At 45.4% G+C, this 23,369-nt stretch overlaps 1 protein-coding gene and 1 pseudogene across 1 annotated transcript in view; one reads left to right on the top strand and one right to left on the bottom strand.

The window, feature by feature from the left end:
• CRLF3 (cytokine receptor like factor 3) overlaps positions 1–12,130 on the top strand; it is a 51,928-nt gene extending 39,798 nt beyond the window's left edge. Inside the window, exons 7-8 of the mRNA XM_055257611.2 lie at positions 8,121–8,233; positions 10,023–12,130. Of these exons, the coding sequence (XP_055113586.1) occupies positions 8,121–8,233; positions 10,023–10,279 (370 nt within the window). The 3' untranslated portion in view covers positions 10,280–12,130. The remainder of the gene's footprint in view (positions 1–8,120; positions 8,234–10,022) is intronic.
• Positions 12,131–21,733: 9,603 nt separating this feature from the next.
• LOC129470149 (TBC1 domain family member 3G-like) overlaps positions 21,734–23,369 on the bottom strand; it is a 30,274-nt pseudogene continuing 28,638 nt past the window's right edge.

Below are 23,369 nucleotides of genomic sequence, written 5' to 3'. Positions count from 1 at the left end.
TTCATGTGGTATAAGGTGGAGTAGTTTAACTAGAGATGACTAGTCTTCTAGTCTGCTTCAAAGATGGCTCACTCACATGGCTGGCAGATTGGTTCTGATTCTTTGTTCCTCTCCGTGTGGGCCTCTCCGTGGGCTGTTTGGGCTTTCTTACATCATGGTGACTGGACTCCAAAAATGAGCATGCTAAGAGGTAGGAAGTATAAGATGCCAGTTTCTTAAACCTGGGACTGGAAACTGATTTAGTATTACTTCTATCATATCCTTTTTATTTTATTTTATTTTTTTATTTTGAGACGGAGTCTCATTCTGTTGCCCAGGCTGGAAAGCAATGGCATGATCTTGGCTCACTGCAACCTTCACCTCAGGTTTACGTAGTTTCCTGCCTCAGCCTCCCGAGTAGCTGGGATTACAGGGGCCCGCCACCATGCCTGGCTAATTTTTGTATTTTTAGTAGAGACGGGGTTTCACCATGTTGGCCAGGCTGGTTTCAAACCTCTGACCTCAGGTGATCTGCCCGCTTTGGCCTCCCAAAGTGCTGGGATTACAGGTATGAGCCACTGCACCCAGTCAAAACTACTTTTTTTTTTTTTTTTTTGAGATGAAGTCTCGCTTGCCCAGGTTGGAGTGCAATGGCACGATCTCAGTTCACTGCAACCTCTGCCTCCCGGGTTGAAGCGATACTCCTGCCTCAGCCTCCTTGGGATTACAGGCACCTGCTACCACGCCTGGCTAATTTTTGTATTTTTAGTAGAGATGGGGTTTCACCATGTTGGCCAGGCTCGATCTCCTGACCTCATGATCCACCCACCTCCGCCTCCCAAAGTGCTGGGATTACAGACGTGAGTCACTGCACCCGGCCCAAAACTACTTTTCTAAAATGTAAGGACAGTTCTCCTGATTAACTCCAATCTTTTCTGTTTGCATGAAGCTGATTGTTTTGTTCAACCCTTATTCCATGCAGGTGGTATTTATAGTACCTGCTATTGTAGGGAATGCAAAGTTTAAGAGAAAAAAAAAAAGCAGAACCTTTGGCTCAATAGCAAATAAGCAGTTTGTAAATTAATGTAAGAAAGATCCAGACTGCTGTGGAATATAGAAGAAGGAAAGGTTACTTCTAGATCAACAATTGGTGAAGTCTTTATCTGAAGTGGAGCTGGAAAGGACAGTTGGTGGGGCCAGAAAAGCAGGAACCAAAGTTATGGAGATAGAGAAAATGCATGGCCAGGTGCGGTGGCTCATGCCTGTAATCCCAGCACTTTGGGAGGCTGAGGCAGGCGGATCACGAGGTCAGGAGATCGAGACCATCCTAGCCAACATGGTGGAACCCCGTCTCTACTAAAAATACAAAAATTAGCTGGGTGTGGTGGTGCACACCTGTAATCCCAGCTACTCGGGAGGCTGAGGCAGGAGAATGGCTTGAACCCACGAGGCGGAGATTACAGTGAGCTGAGATCACACCACTGCACTCCAGCCTGGTGACACAGCAAGACGCCGTCTCAAAAAAAAAAAAAAAAAAAAAAAAATTGCAAAGAACAGCAAGAACTGAGTCTGGATGGGGTTAATAGAGGCAAGGAGTAAAGTCGAAGAGAAACCTAGAAAAGTAGGATGTTCTCTGGACAGGCTGTGTATATTTCTTCAATTCCTGAAGGAAATACCTCTTTTGGAGGTCACCTATGCCCACTTATAAGGGGGACATTTGATACCACATACAGAAATCTTTCTTTTTTTCTTTTTGCCCAGCTGAGGTGCCATGAGACAGAGATCACTTTTTTTCCCTGACGAAAGGCTCAATAGCCTCACCAAGTAAAACTAAATCAGTTTTCATAGTTTTAGGGGTCATCCTATGTATGTGACTTCTCATGCATTCATAAAGTTAAACTATGCAAAATAATATCAGCCAGATGGATTTTTTGAGCCCTACTATGTGTCAGTTCCAAGTACTTAACTAAGTTAATGCTCGTAAATCCTTATTACAGTCTCATGAGTCAGACATATTTTTTTAGTTGTGGAAACAGACATAAAACAATTAAGCAACCAGACCATGCTCCGTGGCTCATGCCTGTAATCCTAGTGGTTTGGGAGGCCAAGATGGAAGGATTGCTTGATGCCAGGAGTTTGAGATCAGCCTGGGCAATATAATGAGATGCTGTCTCTACAAAAAATTAAAAGTTAATAACTAGGTATGGTGGCTGCCTGTAATCCCAGCACTTTGGAAGGCCAAAGTAGGAGGATCACTTGAGCTGGGGTGTTTGAGACCAGCCTGGGTTGCATGCTGAGACTTTATCTGTATTGAAAAGAAAAAAAAAAATTAAAAATTGAGCAACTAGGCCGGGCGCGGTGGCTCACATCTGTAATCCCAGCACTGGGAGGCCAAGGCGGGTGGATCACGAGGTCTGGAGTTTGAGACTAGCCTGGCCAGTATGGTGGAACCCTATCTCTACTAAAAATACAAAAATTAGCCTGGCGTGGTGGCATGCGCCTGTAATCCCAGCTACTCGGGAGGCTGAGGCAAGAAAATCGCTTGAACCCAGGAGGCAGAAGTTGCAGTTAGCTGAGATTGCGCCACTGTACTCCAGCCTGGGTGACAGAGCAAGACTCTGTCTCAAATAAAAAATAAATAAATAAAAATAAGCAACTTGTCTCAGGTTACATAGATCATGAATAGTGATGCTGAGATTCAAATCTTGACTGTTTGGACTCTGTTTTGACTCTGAGTGAGATGAGAGGCCGTTGGAGGATACTGAGCAAATGAATGACATCATCTGACATTTTGCAAGTCATTTTAGTTGCTGTGTGGAAAATAGCCTGTAAAAAGATACAGATACAGGTGGAGAGACTAGGAAGCTATGTAATAATCTTGGTGAGACCCGATGGTGGCTCGGACCAGAAGGGAGCAGTGGAAGTAATGGTAAGTGGTCGGAATTTGGATATGTTTTTTGTTTGTTTGAGACAGTCTCACTCTGTCACCCAGGCTGGAGTGCAGTGGCACAATCTCAGCTCACTGCAATCTCTGTGTCCTGGGTTCAAGTAATTCTCCTGCCTCACCCTGCCTAGAAACTGGGATTACAGGGGTATGCCAGCATGCTTGGCTAAGTTTTGTATTTTTAGTAGAGACAGGGTTTCACCATGTTGCCCAGGCTGGTCTTGAACTCCTGAGCTGCCCACCTCAGCCTCCCAGAATGTTGGGATTACAGGCGTGATCCACTGCTTCCAGTCAAAATCTGGATATGTTTGGAAGGAAGAGCTGACGGGATTTACTGACAGATTGTTTGTAGGATGTGAGAAAAGGGTCAAGTATGATCAGGATTTTTGGACTAAGTAACTGGAAGGATAGAATTGCCATTTACTGAAGTATGTAAGGGTGGTCCTTCTTGAAATTTTGTCTGGGTAGGTGGGAAATAGCATCTCATTGTATTTGTTATTTTCCTGTTTTCAGTGAGGTCATAAATCTTTCATGAATTTCTTGGCCATACTGGTTTGTGTGTCTATGAATTGCCTGACTATATACTTCACCTGTTTTTCTTTTGGATTGTTTGTTTCCCATTCATTTATTGATTGTCATATGCTACAACATGGATAAGCTTTGAGGACATGATGCTAAGTGAAATAAGCTAGTCACAGAAGGACAAATATGGCATGATTCCACTTATATGAAGTATCTAAAGTAGTCAAACCATTAGAAAGAGGAAATTGAATGATGCTTGTTAGAGATTTATAAAATTCTCTACTTACTGATAATAGCTATATTCTGCAACATCTCGTAAAATCCTTTTTTTTTAAAGAGACGGGGTCTCGCTGTGTTGTCCAGGCTGACTTTAAACCCCTAGCCTCGAGTGATCCACTTCAGCCTCCTGAGTAGCTGGAACTACAGGCATGTACTACTGTGCCTAGCAAAAATCTTTTTTTTTTTTTTTTTTGAGACAGTCTCTCTCTGTTGGCCCAGGCTGGAGTCCAGTGGCACAATCTCGGCTTACTGAAAGCTCAGCCTCCCAGGTTCACGCCATTCTCCTGCCTCAGCCTCCCGAGTAGCTGAGACTACAGGCGCCTGCCACCACGCCCGGCTAATTTTTTTGTATTTTTAGTAGAGACAGGGTTTCACCGTGTTAGCCAGGATGGTCTCAATCTCCTGACCTCGTGATCCACCTGCCTCAGCCTCCCAAAGTGCTGGGATTACAGGCGTGAGCCACTGTGCCCAGCATGCCTAGCAAAATTCTAGACTTCTTTGAGGTCATTTTTGTCCAGATTTCTTCTCAAAATAATTGTCCAAAATATTAAAAATATAGACCCTTCCATACTTATTTATTAATAATTCTCATAAAACAGGCTGGGATTACAGGCATGAGCCACCCCACCTGGCCTGCACATTTGAAAGAATAGCTATCAGGTTGGGCACAGTGACTCACACCTGTAATCCCAGCACTTTAGGAGGCTGAGGTGGGTGGATTGCTTGACTCCGGGAGTTTGAAACCAGCCTGGGCAACACAGTGAGACCCCATCTCTATAAAAATTTTAAAAATTAAAAAAGAATACCCAAAGGATTATAAATCATGCTGCTATAAAGACACATGCACATGTAGGTTTGTTGTGGCACTATTCACAATAGCAAAGACTTGGAACCAACCCAAATGTCCAACAATGATAAGACTGGATTAAGAAAATGTGGCACATATACACCATGGAATACTATGCAGCCATGAAAAATGATGAGTTCATGTCGTTTGTAGGGACATGGATGAAGCTGGAAACCATCATTCTCAGCAAACTATCGCAAGGACAAAAAACCAAACACCGCATGTTTTCACTCATAGGTGGGAATTGAACAATGAGAACACATGGACACAGGAAGGGGAACGTCACACACCAGGGCCTGTTGTGGGGTGGGGGGAGGGGGGAGGGATAGCATTTGGAGATATACCTAATGTTAAATGACGAGTTACTGGGTACAGCACACCAGCATGGCACATGTATACATATGTAACTAACCTGCACATTGTGCACACGCACCCTAAACTTAAAGTATAATTTAAAAAATTTAAAAAGAATAGCTATCTCTCCCAGTGTTTATGGACTAGCATTGTACTGGGAAAGTCTCTGTATGATCAGTCACCTTCACCAGTCAGCCCAATTGGGTGTTCTGGGGGGTCTCTGAAATTTTTTTGGCAGGTATGATTTCTCTGGGCCTCTGCCTGCATTTTCTGTATTCAAGAGGCTAGGTAGTTTCTTTTTTGGAAGTTTGTAATTTCTTGTTCCTTCTGGTGTCTGTCTGTGGCACTACAAGTTCTTTGGTTGTGTAGCAGCAAGCCACCCCGCTCTCATTTTCAGTGGCCACCAGGTATCCAAAGTATGCTGGCTCCCTGTCAGTTCAAGTCATGTGAGAAAGCTACCAGTCCCTCGGGCAGTCTTCTGGAAAGCTAGAGAGCCTGATGCACATTCCACTGTCTCGCTCTCCTGATATTGAAACTTCAAGTTGTGCCCCTTCTCCAGATCTTGTCAGCCTCATCGAGTCATGCTGGCTGCAGCAAGCTGTGGCCCACTTTTCCTTGTTCTCAGCAACCCTCAGGGATCCAAAATTTGCCAGCTCCATCAGTGCTCCAAGAAAGGCAAGACATAAACGAGTCTCAGCCAGCCCTCTGGAGAGCCAGAACACCAGTCGCCATGCTCTGCTATTCTCCCTCCCTCCTGAGGGAGAAGTCATAAGCTCAGGTGTTCTGGCCTGGCCATGAGTTGTGCTGGTGTGGGGGAGGGGTTAATCGAGAAAGTTAAAATTATTATTGTTACCTGTGTCAATTTGCTGTGCTTGGCTTTCTGCTTGTCTGGGGTACTGCAACTTTTTTTTTTTTTCTTGAGACAGTGTCTTGCTCTGTTGCCCAGGCTGGAGTATGGTGGCGTGATCCTGGCTCACTGCAACCTCCGCCTCCTGGGTTCAAGGGAATCTCCTGCCTCAGCCTCCTGAGTAGCTAGGAATATAGGCGCCCACCACCACGCCTGGCTAATTTTTGTATTTTCAGTAGAGACAGGGTTTCACCATGTTGGCCAGACTGGTTTTGAACTCCTGACTTCAAATGATCTGCCCACCTCAGCCTTCCAAAGTGCTGGGATTACAGGCGTGAGCCGCCACGCCCAGCTGGGAAGTGCAACTTTTTAACTAGATTTTGGAATTCTCATGAAAGTATTTAGGTTTGTATACGTTAAATCAGTGTTTCTGTGGGAGAATGAGGGCTGAGACTTCCTCTTCTCTCTTGCTGACGTCTTCCTCCTCCCCATAAAACTTTTTTTTTTTTTGAGACGGAATCTCACTCTGTCGCCCAGGCTGGAGTGCAGTGGCATGATCTCGGCTCACTGCAGGTTCCGCCTCCCGGGTTCAAGCCATTCTCTTGCCTCAGCCTACCGAGTAGCTGGGACTACAGGTGCCCGCCACCACACCTAGCTAATTTTTTGTATTTTTAGTAGAGACGAGGTTTCACCGTGTTAGCCAGGATGGTCTCGATCTCCTGACCTCGTGATCCACCTGCCTCAGCCTCCTAAAGTGCTGGGATTACAAGTGTGAGCCACTACGCCCGGCACCTCCTCCCCATACTTCTTTAGACTGCTCAGGTATGAAATAACTTCAGAAACCTACCCAAATATTTATTACAATCCTGCATGTTTGCTATTTCACAATCAATGACATTTTGAAGCCACATTGACTATAAATAATCACATCTGTCTTTGGAAAAGCCACATTCTGTTTCACACTAATTTTTTTTTTTTTTGTCCTTGCAAAGTTGGCTTTCTGGATGGAGAGAATGATGTGTCTGGCAATAGGGATCTGTACGTTTTGTGAAAACACAAAAGGAAAAGCTTAAACTTGCCACATAGAAAGTTCTTCAAGCTTGAATGGTGTCTTCATAACCATAATGGGTTTTTTTAGGATTATAATAGTTCTTTTTAAATGCTTTATTTACTTAACAAATAGTAATCAAATCATTGCAAATTCTTATATGGAAGATTTAGGCGCTGGCAGCAATAGTTACATAAATTATAATGTCAACTATGACAAACTTTCTATGTGTCTAGAGCTAGAATATAAAATAGAAGTGTGCCATCATGGCTACAAATGGTTAAGAATATAGATTCTAGGCCGGGCACGGTGGCTCACTCCTGTAATCCCAGCACTTTGGGAGGCCAAGGAGGGTGGATCACCTGAGGTCAGGAGTTCCAAGACCAGCCTGAGCAACATGGTGAAACCCCATCTCTACTAAAAATACAAAATTAGCCAGGCATGATGGTGCATCCCTGTAATCCCAGCTACTCAGGAGGCTAAGGTAGGAGAATCGCTTGAACCCGGGAGGCAGAGGTTGCAGTGAGCTGAGATCGCGCCATTGCACTCCAGCCTGGGCAACAAGGATGAAACTGCATTTCAAAAAAATAGATAGATAGATAGATAGATAGATAGATAGATAGATAGATAGATAGATTGATTCTAGAGTTAGAATGCCTGGGTTTGAGTCCTGGTTCCACCAGTCATCAGCCAGGTAATCAGGATCAGGTTATTTAGCCATTTTTAATCTTTTTTTCTTTTTGTGCCTCATTTTCCTCACCTGTAAAATGGGTATGTTAAAAATAGCACCTACTGGCTGGGCGCAGTGGCTCACGCCTATAATCCCAGCACGTTGGGAGGCCAAGGCGGGTGGATCACAAGATCAGGAGTTCAAGACCAGCTTGGCCAAGATGGTAAAATCCCATCTCTATTAAAAATACAAAACTTAGCCGGGTGTGGTGGCGGGCACCTGTAATCCTAGCTACTTGGGAGGCTGAAGCAGAGAACTGCTTGAACCCAGGAGGCGGAGGTTGCAGTGAGCCAAGATCGCGCCACTGCACTTCAGCCTGGGTGACAGAGCGAGACTCCATCTCAAAAAAAAAGAAAAAGCACCTACCTCATAGATTGCTGTAAGAATGATAGATAGATATGAAATAATTAGAACAGTGCCTGGAGTATAGCAAGAACTCAATCATGGTTGCTGTTACTATTTAGAAAAAAACAATTGTGGTGAGATTGCTCTTTTTAAGCTGGTGGCTGTTAGGTATCATTCATGTTATATTTTTAAAAGTATGAAATGACCTTTCTGCTTCATTTACAGAGTTGAAACTGTGGGACAACCAGACAGAAGAGACAGCATAGGAGTGTGTGCAGAAAAACAGGATGGATATGACTCCCTGCAGCGGGATCAAGCTGTGTGCATTAGTACAAATGGTAAGATAAATAACTGTCATTCTCTTGGAAATATATGAATTATTTTAGTAATATATGAATCTGTTCCAGTTTCATACATTTTTAGTAGGAGATGAGAAAATTTAGGTATTTTTCTTTTTCTTTTTTTTTTTTTTTTATTATGAAGTCTCACTCCATCACCCAGGCTGGAGTACAGTGGCATGATCATAGCTCGCTGCAGCCTCAAATTCTTGGGCCCAAGCCATCCTCCCACCTCAGCCTCCCAAGTAGCCAGGATTACAGGTGCATGCTACCGTAACTGGCTAATTTTTTTTATTTTTACTTTTTTGTAAAGATAAGTTGTTGCCCAGGTGGGTCTTGACTCCTGGTTTCCAGCAATCCTCCCACCTTGGCCTCCCAAAGTGCTGGGATTACAGGCGTGAGCCACCTTGGCTGGCTGAAAGTTTTGGTCTTAATGACATAATTTATGTGACTACCATGTACCAGGCATTGTTCTAAACTCTTTACAAATAATAAGTCATTCAGTCTACATCCCTAGTGCTCTTTAAAAATCACTAGCCAGAGGCCAGGCACGGTGGATCACGCCTCTAATCCCAGCACTTTGGGAGGCCGAGGTGGGCAAATCACGAGGTCAGGAGTTCAAGACCAGCCCGGCCAACATAGTGAAAACCCATCTCTACTAAAAATACAAAAAATTAGCCAGGTGTGGTGGCGGGTGCCTGTAATCCTAGCTACTTGGGAGGCTGACGTAGGAAAATCACTTGAACCTGGGAGGCGGAGGTTGCAGTGAGCCGAGATCATGCCAGCAACAGTGTGAGACTCCGTCTCAAAAAAAAAAAAAAAAAAAAAAAATTCACTAGCAAGACATGTTAATATTTTGTGTTGTTGGCTGGGCACGGTGGCTCACGCCTGTAGTCCTAGCACTTTGGGAGGCCAGGGTGGGTGGATCACGAGTTCAAGAGATCGAGACCATCCTGGCCAACATGGTGAAACCCCGTCTCCACTAAAAATACAAAAATTAGCTGGGCGTGATGGTGCATACCTGTAATCCGAGAGGCTCAGGCAGGAGAATTGCTTAAACCTGGGAGGTGGAGGTTGTAGTGAGTCCAGATCATGCCACTGCACTCCAGCCTGGGCAACAAGAGTGAAACTCTGTCTCCAAAAAAAAAAAAATTGTGTTGGTGAGTCAAGAATTCGGTAGAACAAGATTCTTTCTCGTTTATTCCATAAGAAACAGTCTTGCTATTTCACAGGAGGTAATTTTGTAACACTGTCAAGTTTCTTTTGATGACATTGATATGGGAAACTCATAATCTCTGCTGGAAGAGTACAACCCTGGACAGAACTCTTAAAATCTATGTCCAGTTGGCATTCCCGATTTTTTTTTTTTTTTTTTTTTTTTTTTGAGACGGAGTCTCGCTCTGTCACCCAGGCTGGAGTGCAGTGGCGCGATCTCGGCTCACTGCAAGCTCCGCCTCCCGGGTTCACGCCATTCTCCTGCCTCAGCCTCTCCGAGTAGCTGGGACTACAGGCGCCCGCCACCACGCCCGGCTAATTTTTTTATATTTTTAGCAGAGACGGGGTTTCATCATGTTAGCCAGGATGGTCTCGATCTCCTGACCTCGTGATCCTCCCGCCTCGGCCTCCCAAAGTGCTGGGATTACAAGCGTGAGCCACCGCGCCCGGCCAACATTCCCGATTTTTAAAAATCTGAATTAGGAAATGAGCTGTGTTACCAGTAATCTAGAAACTATTTCAGATCTCTTAGTTATTGCTCACATGTAAATGACTCTTTACCTTAACATTTTAGGTGCAGTTTTTGTCAATGGAAAAGAAATGACAAATCAGTTACCCGCAGTTACTTCTGGGTCCACTGTCACGTTTGACATTGAAGCTGTGACTCTAGGAACCACCAGTAATAATGAAGGTGGACACTTCAAGCTTCGAGTAACTATAAGTTCAAATAACAGAGAAGTGGTTTTTGACTGGTTACTTGATCAGTCTTGTGGTTCTCTTTACTTTGGATGCTCATTTTTCTATCCTGGATGGAAAGTGTTAGTGTTTTAGATGTTTGGGTGCTTGGCTTTGGTTTTCAAGGTCTAACGTAGCTGTCCTCAGCCCAGCATAGTTGTAATTGCTTTAAAAAAAAAGTTGAATTCATCTCTAACTTAGGCCATTGGACATGGAAAGTGTTTACTGGATTCATTTTGTAATATTTTAGCAAAAAGAGACTTGAATGTTGTGGATAAAATCATATAATTCAGTCAATTTTATTTCTAGCATACTGTTAAATATCACATCACAATAAAAATCAAATTGGCATTAAAAGTATGAGAAGATATAGAAAGTTCTATACCCTTCCACTGTACTTCTTTTTTTTTTTTTTTTTTTGAGACAGAGTCTCGCTCTGTCGCCCAGGCTGGAGTGCAGTGGCACAATCTCGGCTCACTGCAAGCTCCGCCTCCCGGGTTCACGCCATTCTCCTGCCTCAGCCTCCCGAGTAGCTGGGACTACAGGCGCCCGCCACCATGCCCAGCTAATTTTTTGTATTTTTAGTAGAGACGGGGTTTCACTGTGTTAGCCAGGATGGTCTCAATCTCCTGACCTCGTGATCCGCCCGCCTCTGCCTTCCAAAGTGCTGGGATTACAGGCGTGAGCCACCATGCCCGGCCCACTGTGCTTCTTAAAGTTGGTTATTAGACCAGGAAAACTTAATGTGATATTATTTTTAAAATCATCATAAAGGATCCAAGTCCATGTAACTCTTTAGAATAAAACAAGAGGAATAGATCAGATAGAAGAAGCTGTGTAATGTATTATAACATCTGCTCATGTGCTGTCCACATGAATGGGTTGACTGTGCTCTCCATGTTCAGGTATTTGTAAGCAGTGTTGACTTTTATCCCATCTTCAGTAATCTTTAAGTCCCCAAAACATTATAATTTTTTCTTTTTTTTTTTTGAGACAGAGTCTTGCTGTTGTCACCCAGGCTGGAGTGCAGTGGTGTGATCTCAGTTCACTGCAACCTCTGCCTCCCAGGTTCAAGCGATCCTCCTGCCTCAGCCTCCTGAGTAGCTGGGATTACAGGTGTCTGCCACCACACCTGGCTAATTTTTGTATTTTTAGTAGAGACGAGGTTTCACCATGTTGGCCAGGCTGGTCTTGAAATCCTGACCTCAGGTGTTCCACCCACCTCAGCCTCCCAAAGTGCTAGGATTACAGGCATGAGCCACTGCACTGGGCCAATTTTTGTATTTTTTAAAATGCTTGACCAAGTGTCTGTAATAGGCAAGTAGTACCTTTTGTTCTTTCATTGCAGTTTGATTCAGTATAGGCTACAGTATTTTTACAGGGTAAAACTACTTATGGAAGTAGTATGCACAGCAGTGTTAGCCATTTCATATGTATGTAATATGCACGTGTGTATCCAACCTGCCTGTGACATGCATTTTACTCTTTGCAGAGAATGAGCTGCAGTCCAGTTTAATGTCAGTTTGATAAGTGGTCTTTTTTTAGCAGACCAAAAAAATATAGGGTAAATACTTAACCTATTTTTTTTAAACTTAAATTTGTGTGTAAAATATTTATTTGAAGGACTTTAATATGTAAAAATAATTGTCTTGCTATGCCAGCCTACAGATTTTATTTTAATGTGAATTATTTTTTTCATTTTTATCAGTAGTAAAAAAGTAGAAAAGCAAGTATGATATTTTTGTAAGATAATTTATTTGGGGATTCATGTTCCCTGTTAGACAATCATGACTTTTTCTACTTTTTTTATGTATAAGTAGTAGATTTCTACTTGTCTTTTTATGTATAAGTAGTAGATTTCCACTTGTTTAGGGATTAAGAAGATGTTCTAGAATGTAGATACCTTGTCCAGCCATCGGAGTCAAAATAAAAAACTAAAAAAGTTCAGTGTGTGTACTTGTTTCTTCTGTGAGATTTGGTGAATCCAGTTTTAACCTACTTTTCATTTAAAGGGAAAACAGGCTTCTTGTGGCTCCAGGCATTTTAGTAAGGTATCATTGTAACTTGTGAAAGGGTACGTGTACCTTCTTGTACTTTCTTTTAAAAACTTTTTAAAATTATTTTTTGTAGAGAATGAGGGTCTTGCTTTGTTGTCCAGGCTGGTCTCAAACTCCTGGCCTCAAGCAGTCCTCCCCAGCCTTGGCCTCCCAAAGTGCTGGGATTATAGGCATGAGTGACCACACCCAGCTGGTTACTTGTACTTTCCTATATTCTGTGTCTGATACTGAGCATCTTGCCTGACACAATGTGTGCAGAATGAATGTTGGATCGAATGAGGATAGACGAGTCGTTTTCTCCATGTATCTTTATCTCATTCCTTTAATTCATCAAATATTTGTTGAATGTATTTATTTCTTAGCCTCTCTAGGGAAATGACATCATAATTTATACCTATAGAATCTGCCTGTTCACAGGAGTGCCTTAAACCTAATTTGAGACAGGAGTGGTAATATTTGGAACTCTAAAACTAATTTTTTTTTTTTTTTTTTTTTTTTTTGAGACAGAATCTCACTTTGTTGCCCAGGCTGGAGTGCAGTGGTGCAATCTTGGCTCACTGCAACCTCTGTCTCCTGGGTTCAATGGATTTCCCTGCCTCAGCCTCCCAAGTAGCTGGGATTACAGGTGTGCACCACCAAACCTGGCTAATTTTTATACTTTTAGTGGAGATGGGGTTTTGCCATGTTGGCCAGGCTGATCTTGAACTCCTGGCCTCAAGTGATCCTCCCACCTTGGCCTCCCAAAGTGCTGGGATTACAGCTGTAAGCCACTGTGTCCGTCCTTGAAACTAATTTAAATACTGATTTTTTTTTTTCTTGAACTGTGAAGATTTTTTTTTAAAAAATGAACTCATTGGCTAGGTGTGGTGGCTCACGCCTGTAATCCCAGCACTTTGGGAAGCCAAGGCAGGTGGATCACCTGAGGTCAGGAGTTTGAGACCAGCCTGGCCAACATGGTGAAACCCTGTCTCAACTAAAAATACAAAAATTAGCTGGGCATGATGGTGGATGCCTATAATCCCAGCTACACGGGAAGCTGAGGCAGGAGAATCACTTGAACCCTCCAGGAGGCGGAGGTTATGGTGAGCTGAGATCACATGATTGCAGTCCAGCCTGGGCAACAAGAGCAAAACTTTGTCTCAAAAAAAAAAAAAAAATTCTGTTCAAATAAGTAAGGGAACCTAGTATTCCAAACCTATGTGCTTGGAGGGAAGAGTTTGTGTGATGATATGATCATAAGAAGTGATTTTTTGGCTGGGCATGGTAGCTTATGCCTAGCCATTTTTTATTCACTTAAAAAAAAATTTGACTGGGTGTGGTGGCTCACACCTGTAATCCCAGCACTTTGGGAGGCCTAGGCTGGTGGATCACCTGAAGTTGGGAGTTCGAGACCAGGCTGACCAATATGGTGAAACCCTGTCTCTACTAAAATTACAAAAATTAGCTGGATGTGGTGGCGCACGCTGGTAGTCCCAGCTACAAGGGAGGCTGAGGCAGGAGAATTGCTTGAACTTGGGGGGTGGAGGCTGCAGTCAGCCAAGATCTTGCCACTGCACTCCAGCCAGGACAACAGAGCAAGACTCTGTCTCAAAAAAAAAAAAAAAAAAAAATTTAGCCAGGTGTGGTGGTGCCCACCTGTAGTTCCAAAGCTACTCAGGAGACTGAGGTGGGAGAATTGCTTGAGCCTGGGAATTCGAGGTTGTAGTGAGCCTAGGCAACATTGGTAGACCCCATCTCTTAATAAATAAACACAAAGAAATAGGGCAACTAGATAGATAACAAAAGCAAAATCCCCTGGATAATATCTACAGTAAGACTAGGTGACCACTTACCCCTCAAATCCCAAAATACAAGCTAGTGAAGACGAACTACAAACAGATGCAAGACCTGCATGATCTCAGTGTCTGTGCAGGATGAAGAAGGTGCAAAGCCTGACGGATGTGAGAACGGGGAAACCCCATATCATCAACTGGAACTCCTGGAAAGCACCATGGAACAATTGAAAAGTAGCAGCTGAAACTCTAGAAATTTATTTCCCTCCAATACCAGATGAGTGCAAGTGGGCCGTGCGTGATAAATGTGTTCGGGGTGCTTAAGATCACTCTCAGTTTCAATGATGTGCCAGGACTCACAAAACTCAGAAAAGCTGTTAACATTCATGGTTACTATTTAGTAAAGTAAAAAGACACAGATTAAAATTAGCAAGTTTGGCCGGGACTGCTGGCTCACACCTGTAATCCCTTGGGAGGCCAAGGTGGGAGGATTGCTTGAGGCCAGGAGTTCAAAACCAACCTGGGCAACATGATAAGACCCCCATCTCTACCAAAAAAACTTTTTTTTAATTAGCCAGGCGTAGCCAGGCATTAGCCAGCTACTCAGGAGGCTAAGGTGGGAGGATCACTTGAGTTCAGGAGCTTAAGGCTACAGCGAGCTGGAGTATAGTGGCAAATGTAGTTCGCTGTAAAAATAAATGGCCAGGCACAGTGGCTCACACATGTAATCCCAGCACTTTGGGAGGCCGAGGCCGGCGGATCATGAGGTCAGGAGATGGAGACCATCCTGGCTAACACGGTGAAACCCCATCTCTACTAAAAATACAAAAAAATTAGCCAGGCGTGGTGGCGGGTGCCTGTAAGTCCCAGCTACTCGGGAGGCTGAGGCAAGAGAATGGCGTGAACCCGGGAGGCGGAGCTTGCAGTAAGCGGAGATCGGGCCACTGCACTCCAGCCTGGGTGACAGAACAAGATTCCGTCTTAAAAATAAATAAATAACATCTGGGTGCTGTGGCTCACGCCTGTAACCCCAGCCCTTTGGGAGGCTGAGGCAGGTGGATAAAAATACAAAAAATTAGCTGGGCGTGGTGGCCAGTGCCTGTAATCCTAGCTACTCGGGAGGCTGAGGTGGGAGAATCACTTGAACCCAGGAGGCAGAGGTTGCAGTGAGCTGAGATCGCACCACCTACTCCAGCCTGGGTGACAGAGCAAGGCTCTGTGTCAAAAAATAATAATAAATAAAATAAGCAATAGAAAAAGACATGCAGGGCAGGGGCCCAGAGAGACCAGGCACAAGCTTCCATTTATCCTTTCCCAATGGAATCATGTGGACAGCACTTAGCTGCTATTCAACAGTGTGTAACAGTATGAACAGAATATTATCAATCAGGGAATTTCACCTAAGTCTTGGTTTTTATCAGCAGCCAGTTATATAGGCATGGCTGTCCCCCTATGTGGCTCACCTTAGTCCTCAGCCTTGCCTGAGCTCAGGCTGATACCACAAGGCTCAAGGCCCCAGGGAAACAAGGACAAGCTTATCAGGCAGGATATTGCCAAGGCCTACCCTTTCTTTAGGATCTGAAGGGTGTGGCCAACCCAGACCTGCTGCTTAATGCTTTGCTGCACAGTAAGAAAATCTAAAGGACCTGGAGTGGTCTGGCTCTTATGGATTCTCAAAACTGACCTGCTAGACTGTTCTAGGATAGGCTCCGGCAATGAGGAAAAATTGGAGGGAGGAGAATTAAAATTGAAGATAATCAGCCTGGCATGGTGGCTTAAGCCTGTAATCCCAGCATTTTGGGAGACCAAGGTGGGCAGATCACGAGGTCAGGAGTTCAAGATCAGCCTGACCAACATAGTGAAACCCCATCTTTACTAAAAATACAAAAATTAGCCAGGCGTGGTGGCGGGCGCCCGTAGTCCCAGCCACTTGGGAGGCTGAGGCAGGATAATCGCTTGAACCCGGGAGTCGAAGGTTGCAGTGAGCCGAGATTGTGCCACTGCACTCTAGCACTCCAGCCTGGGTGACACAGCGAGACTGTCTCAAAAAAAAAAAAAAAAAAAAAAAAATTAAAGATAATACCTGATGGGAGATACTGTGATCGGGAAGGTGGTTTTCCAAGGGCAAGGCTTATTCGTTAGACTTTGGATGTATGGACCCTCACGATTTCCCCAAATGTGGACATTTGAATGTACACTTTGTGGTAGTGAAGGGGCTGTGTGCTCTCCCCCTAAAAGTTAAAAAAAAAAAAATTGAACAGAATAGATTCAAGATGAAGGAAAGAAAAATCAAACCCAAAGTTGGGGAGAGGAATAGATAGAGACTAGAAATCCCAGAGGCCAGGCACAGTGGCTCACACCTGAAATCCTAGCACTTTGAGAGGCCAAGGCAGGAGGATCACTTGAGCCCAGGAGTTCGAGACCAGCCAGGGCAACACGGTAAAACCTCATCTCTACGAACATTTTAAAAATTAGCCAGACATGCTGGTGCACACCTGTGGTCCTGGCTGAGGCTGGAGGATCACTTGAGCCCATGAGGCAGAGGTTGCAGTGAGCCATGATTGTGCCACTGCACTCCAGCCTGGGTGACAAAGTGAGACCCTGTCTCAAAAAATAAATAAATGGGCCAGGTGTGGTGGCTCATGCCTGTAATCCCAGCACTTTGGGAGGCTGAGGCAGGCAGATCACGAGGTCAGGAGATCGAGACCATCTTGGCTAACACAGTGAAACCCCGTCTCTACTAAAAATGCAAAAAATTAGCTAGGTGCGGTGGCAGGCGTCTGTAAGTCCCAGCTACTCGGGAGGCTGAGGCAGGAGGACAGTGTGAACCCAGGAGGCGGAGCTTGCAGTGAGCCGAGATAGTGCCACTGAAGTCCGGCCTGGGCGAAAGAGAGAGACTCCATCTCAAAAATAAGTAAATAAATAAATAAATAAATGTAGAAACATAAAAAGGGTTCAAGAGAAGACAGTAAAGAATATTGAAGACAGTAAAGATAATCAAACATACAGATAACAAAAGTCCTCAAAGAAAACCAAAAACAGGAAAATGGAATAAATGCCAAAAATTATAACTCAATAAAGCTTTTCAGAAATATAAAAAGATTTAAAACTATATATTGAAAGAGCACACTGTATTCCTAAAAAATATCAACCTGGAGCAACCAACATCAGGTTATATCTTAGTAAAAGTATTGGATTTTAGAGAAAAAAACAGTACCTCTGTCTCCTGAAAAAGTACAAACAATGACCAACTCTAGCAATGAATATCCTTAGTGATCAGATTATATTCTTCTTTTTTTTTCAGAGTCTCACTCTGTCCCACAGGCTTGAGTGAAGTGGCATGATCTCAGCTCACTGCAAACTCTGCCTCCCAAGTTCAAGTGATTCTCCTGCCTTAGACTGCCAAGTAGCTGAGACTGCAGTCACGTGCCACCACACCTGGCTAGTTTTTTTGTTTTCTTCTGTTTTTGTTTTGTTTTGTTTTGAGACAGGGTCTTAGCTCTGTTGCCCAGGCTGGAGTGCAGGGGCACAATCTTGGCTCACCGCAGCCTCTGTCTGCCAGGTTCAAGTGATTCTCCTGCCTCAGCCTCCTGTGTATCTGGTATTACAGGCATGTGCCACCATGTCCGGCTAATTTTTTGTATTTTTAGTAGAGGGGGGTTTTCTCTATGTTGGTCAGGCTGGTCTCCTGAACTCCTGACCTCAGGTGATCCACCCGCCTCGGCCTCCCAAAGTGCTAGGATTATAGGCGTGAGCTACTGCACATGGCCTATTTTTTTTTTTTTTTTTTTTTGAGATGGAGTCTCACTCTGTCGCCCAGGCTGGAGTGCAGTGGCGCGATCTCGGCTCACTGCAAGCTCTGCCTCCTGGGTTCACGCCATTCTCCTGCCTCAGCCTCTCTGAGTAGCTGGGACTACAGGCGCCCGCCACCACGCCCGGCTCATTTTTTTGTATTTTTTTTTAGTAGAGACGGGGTGTCACCGTGGTCTCGATCTCCTGACCTCATGATCCGCCCGCCTCGGCCTCCCAAAGTGCTGGGATTACAAGCGTGAGCCACCGCGCCCGCCCAACCTATTATTTTTATTTTTTAAATATTATTAAATTGGCCAGGCATCGTGGCTTACACCTGTAATCCCAGCACTTTGGGAGGCCAAGGCTGGTGGATGACAAGGTCAGGAGTTCAAGACCAGCCTGGCCAAGATGGTGAAACCCTGTCTCTACTAAATATACAAAAATTAGCTGGGTGTGGTGGCACACGCCTGTAATCCCAGCTACTCGGGAGGCTGAGGCAGGAGAATCCCTTGAACTTGGGAGGCGGAGGTTGCAGTGAGCCGAGATTGCACCACTGCACTCCAGCCTGGCAACAGAGCGAGATTGTGTCTCAAAATAAGTAAATAAATAAATAAGTAAATAAATAAATAAATAAAATAGGCTGCGCGTGGTGGCTCACACCTAATCCCAGCACTTTGGGAGGCCGAGGCGGGTGGATCATCTGATGTCAGGAGTTCAAGGCCAGCCTGACCAATATGGTGGAACCCTGTCTCTACTAAAAATACAAAAAAATTAGCCTGGTGTGGTGGTGCACGACTGCAGTCTCAGCTATTTGGCAGGCTAAGGCAAGAGCCCAAGGAGACACAGGGAATGAGATAGGTCCCATGAAAGCAAAAGAATATAAATAAGTAAAGCAAAAGCTAATGCGTTTTTATAATAGCCTGACCATCTTTTTATTCCAACATTAACTGTCCTTCTAACATTAAACAATTATTTTAAAATAAAAGTTGGGAACCTACATAGAAGAAAGTCATGATTCTAAAAAGGCCAACTTTTAATCTTACATTTTTCTTTCTAGTATAGAACCTACATTTCATAATAGAAAACCTTGGACTTGCCAGTGGTAGCTGCTGGAATGAGGTGTTTGTCCAGTGCATCCAGAACGTCACCATGGATTAACTTTAGCTCAGTCTCAACCTGAAAAAATAAAAATAAATAAATAAAAAATCAGACTGTTGAAGTCTAGAAATTCTGTAAATTATTACACATTCTATGTACCTCTGATTTTGAGGAAGAGAGCTTAGTATTGAACAGAATTCGTTTCCCTCTCCAAACTCCCTTCTTCCCTTTTGACACAAAAGCAGAGAAAAGCTGCCTGTCAGTTATCAAAAGTATCTTTTCCTTTCTCCATGCAATTAAGTGCTACACACACACACCAACCCCCACCCCAACACCCCCTCACAGTCCAACTGCAGAATCACCAATGACTGAAACTGAACACTGATGCTACTTGGTAAATGCTGGTCAATTACATGAATCTTTCACAAGGTAGCAACTATTGTGTCCATTTACTTGGGAAAACAGAAGCTAAGACATTTGCTCAAAGATCATCCCCTTAAAAGAACTTAATAAGCAGAGCTAGGATTTGAAGCCAGGCAGGGTGCAAGGGACAGAACAAAATTCAAACCCAGGCAGTTTCCCTTCAGTACTTACATTCTTAACAAAGTTCAACAGGCAATCCCTTTATTGGAAGAGATCCCAAACTAGTTAAGATACCAAAAATCTGTGGACGAAAGTAACTATTGCTACTCATCTCTATTCATTTATAATGCTGAAAATGTACACCACCTCCAAAGGCACATACCCAGTTTGCTTCCTTTTTTTTTTTTTTTGAGAAGGAGTCTCGCTCTGTCACCCAGGCTGGAGTGCAGTGGCAGGACCTCAGCTCACTACAAGCTCTGCCTCCCGGGTTCATGCCATTCTCCTGCCTCAGCCTCCCGAGTAGCTGGGACCACAGGCGCCTGCCACCACGCCCTGCTAATTTTTTGTATTATTAGTAGAGACGGGGTTTCACCATGTTAGCCAGGATGGTCTCGATCTCCTGACCTTGTGATCCACCCATCTCGGCCTCCCAAAGTGCTGGGATTACAGGCGTGAGCCACCGCGCCTGGCACATTTTATGTATTTGGCACACATTGTTTAGCCACTGAACTTTTGATAGATAGTGGGAATGACTGGGGCCCCTCCAGGCAAGGCTTGGAGCAGAGGGCCCTCCTTCATGGGCTGGACTCACTAGTGCGGCTGCTTACCTGACTAACCGCCAAGGCTCAAGGTGATGCTAAGGTGCTGATTTGCTGGAACTCTTAGCTATGCCTGTGTCTCCTTGGGCTCTGGGAGATTTTTTCTTTTAGCAGTATTTTATGGAGATATTGTCTAGGTAGAGTAAAATGTAGATCCTGGTTTTCTGTTTGAGTTTTGTTCTGTTTTGTTTGGAGACAGGGTCTTGCTCTGTCACCGAACCTGGAGTGCAGTGTCGCAATCACAGCTCACTGTGGCCTCAACCTCCCAGGCTGAAGCAGTCTTCCTGCCTCAACGTCCCTGTAGCTTGGACTACAGGCATGCACCACCATGCCACACTAACTTTCTTGATTTTTAGTAGAGACGAGGTCTTGCTCTGCCGCCCAGGCTGGTCTCCAACTCCTGGGCTCAAGCAATCATCCCGCCTCAGCCTACCAAAGTGCTGCATTACAGGTGTCAGCCGCTGCGCCCAGCCTCAGCCTGTTTTTAATAGAGATAAACACCTGTGTGACCACCACCCAGAACCAGATCCTGGCAGAGCAGGTGTTCACTGAGCTTGAACAAAATTCAAGCTACAGCAGCTGATGGATATTGAGGCCTAGATCCACTGTCAAAGTGTTTCTCTGACAGTGTCAGAGTGCTCTCCGGAACACCATAGAAAACTCATTTACTGTATAAATTTGAAAATCCCTGCCCACAGGTCTATCCTTGTGTATGAGCAACCAGCTCATCAGGTGTGTGTTTGCTGGACCATCTGGAGGAAGCTGAAGAGACATGAGCTGAAGACAGAGAGTGAGTCCCAGGTGGGATCTTAGGACAGGTATGAGAAGTTAGGCAAAAATGGGATAATTCTAACCTTCATAACCTTAGATAATCGTTCACATTATTATTTAGTTAATAAGATTTAGTCAATATGGTTGTACCCACTTCTTAATTTTTTTTTAAGAGATAAAGTCTCACTCTATCCCCCAGGCTGGAGTGCGGTGGTGCAATCATGGCTCACTGCTTCCTGGAACTCGTGGGCTCCAGCAATCCTCCTGCCTCAGCCTCCTGACTAGGTGGGACTATAGGCACATGCCACCGTGCCTGGCTAATTTCTTTGACTTTTCTCTAGAGACTGGGTCCACCTATGTTTCCCAGGCTGGTCTCAGACTTCTAGACTCAAGTGAACCTGAACCTCCTGCCTCGACCTCTCAAATTGCTGGGATTACAGGTGTGAGCCACCACACCCGGCCTAAATTTCTTACGTGCCATGCTACTACAAAACGTCATTATTAGGGGAAGCAGGATGCAAGGTGTAGGGGAGGACACTGTAGTGTCTTTACAATATTTCTGTATATCTAAAATCATTTCAACAGGAAACATTTATTTCAAAACGTGAAGGTGGTTATCCTTCCATGAGTTTAAAGTACAAAGGCAGGCTCATGGTGTCATCAAAATTCAGAATGCTGGTCATCGGGCTGGGGGTGCTGGGAGGGGCTGGGCATGGTTGGCTTTCTGATCTAGGGGCTGGTGTGGTCCATCTGTGCATGTCTTTCGAGCTGCACACTTTCTTAATAAATTTTCATAAGTTTAACAAAAAGTAAAATGAGGATGCTTGGGTTGTTAAGCCTCGGGAAAATATTCAGGAATGAGCCCTGGCCCAGATGCTTCTAGAAGCCTGAAGGGAACTGAGAACTTTCCAAGTAGAGGTGGCAGCGTTCAGACGGGGAAGCTGACCAAATGGGCCGCTGGAACCGGGCTGGTGGGCCTGGAGGGGCCTACCTGTCCCCCTTGCAGAGGGTCTTCCCGCCACGTGAAGCCGGCACAGGCCTGGGTGCCGAGGACCCTTGCTCGGCTTTGGCTGAAAGGAAAACAGACGTGGTCAGCGTCTCCAGGGAGCCCATGCAGGCCTTTCCGGGCTGGGCCCCACCTGTCTGCGTCTCTGTAGTCCTCGGGGTCTCTGTGTGGCCCCCGTGGCCTGACACTGAGGACAAGCCTGTAGTCTGCTGATCCCAGAGGGAGGGGTGTGTGCTGCCTGGCGTGGGGAAGCTGTCGTGGCATGGCGGGTGGCTCCTGGGACTGCCCCCAGGGTTGGGACTGGCTGTGGGTTTCCTGCCACACACATTCGTCCCAGGGCTGTTGGGCCTGGGATACGGCCCCCAGTCAGAACTCAGGTGGGAGGGTCCTTGGATGTCACCCAGCCCCTTGCCACCTCACATGGGGACCCGTCTCTGCAGTGGGTTTTTGGGCCCGGACGTGGGTCACCCTCTGCCCTCCTGGGCTGCTCAGTCCATGCCAGGACTGACTGTTCCCACATCGGGCTGAATTCTTGGCTCTGGCTCTGGGCCCGGGGTCCCGCCTGTGCCCTCTCCCTGAATGCTCTGGGGGTCAGGGACCCCCAATTCCCTTGTCTCCCTGGCTCAAGGCTTGTTGTCCTGGCAACCTTGGAGGAGCGTGCAGGAGTGAGGGGCCTCTGCTGCTCTCTGAGGCTGTGGGTGCTTGCAGGGATGGGTGGGGTCTCCCACAAATGGGTCTAGCTCCTCCAGTGCCCTCGAGGGCCCTGTGAGGGGGAGAGCGAGACAACGTGGAAAGTGGGGAGGGCTCGAGGGAGTGTCTTGCCCACATCCCCCTCCTGCGTGCACAACACGTCCAGTACAGATGCACTGAGCGCCTGTCCTGAGGACCGGTGGGCCTCTTGTACTTTTTTTTTTTTTTTTTTTTTGAGACGGAGTCTCGCTCTGTCCCCCACGCTGGAGTGCAGTGGCGCAATCTCGGCTCACTGCAATCTCCCCCTCCCGGGTTCACGCCATTCTCCTGGCTCAGCCTCTCCGAGTAGCTGGGACTACAGGCGCCCGTCACCACGCCCGGCTAATTTATTTTTGTATTTTTTTAGTAGAGACGGGGTTTCACCGTGGTCTCGATCTCCTGACCTCATGATCCGCCTGCCTCGGCCTCCCAAAGTGCTGGGATTACAAGTGTGAGCCACCGAGCCCGGCCGGGCCTCCTGTACTTTCTTAAGAGTCCAGGAGGAAGAGGAGGAAGAAAAGGCAAAGAGGAAGGCCCAGGTAGTAGAGTTGCAGGTCCCGGGCACTACCCTACTATTGAGGGATTTGAGGGGGACTGTCCTAGAGGCAGGAGGAGCAGATGTGTTCCAGAATGGGCAGAACTAGGAAACTGAGAAAGATTTTGGCTCAATAGAATCCAGCAACTGCTCCAGATGTTGGAGATGTTTAAGCAGAAGCTGGTTGAGCACTTAATGAGGAATGTTGTTGAAAATGGTCATTGGAAGAAGTTTAAGGTCCCTTT

This window comes from Symphalangus syndactylus, chromosome 20 (assembly GCF_028878055.3).
Source record: "Symphalangus syndactylus isolate Jambi chromosome 20, NHGRI_mSymSyn1-v2.1_pri, whole genome shotgun sequence".
Lineage (NCBI taxonomy): Eukaryota > Metazoa > Chordata > Mammalia > Primates > Hylobatidae > Symphalangus > Symphalangus syndactylus.
The sequence above is the reverse complement of the archived record's forward strand: the minus strand, read 5'-3'. Positions and strand labels throughout refer to the sequence as shown.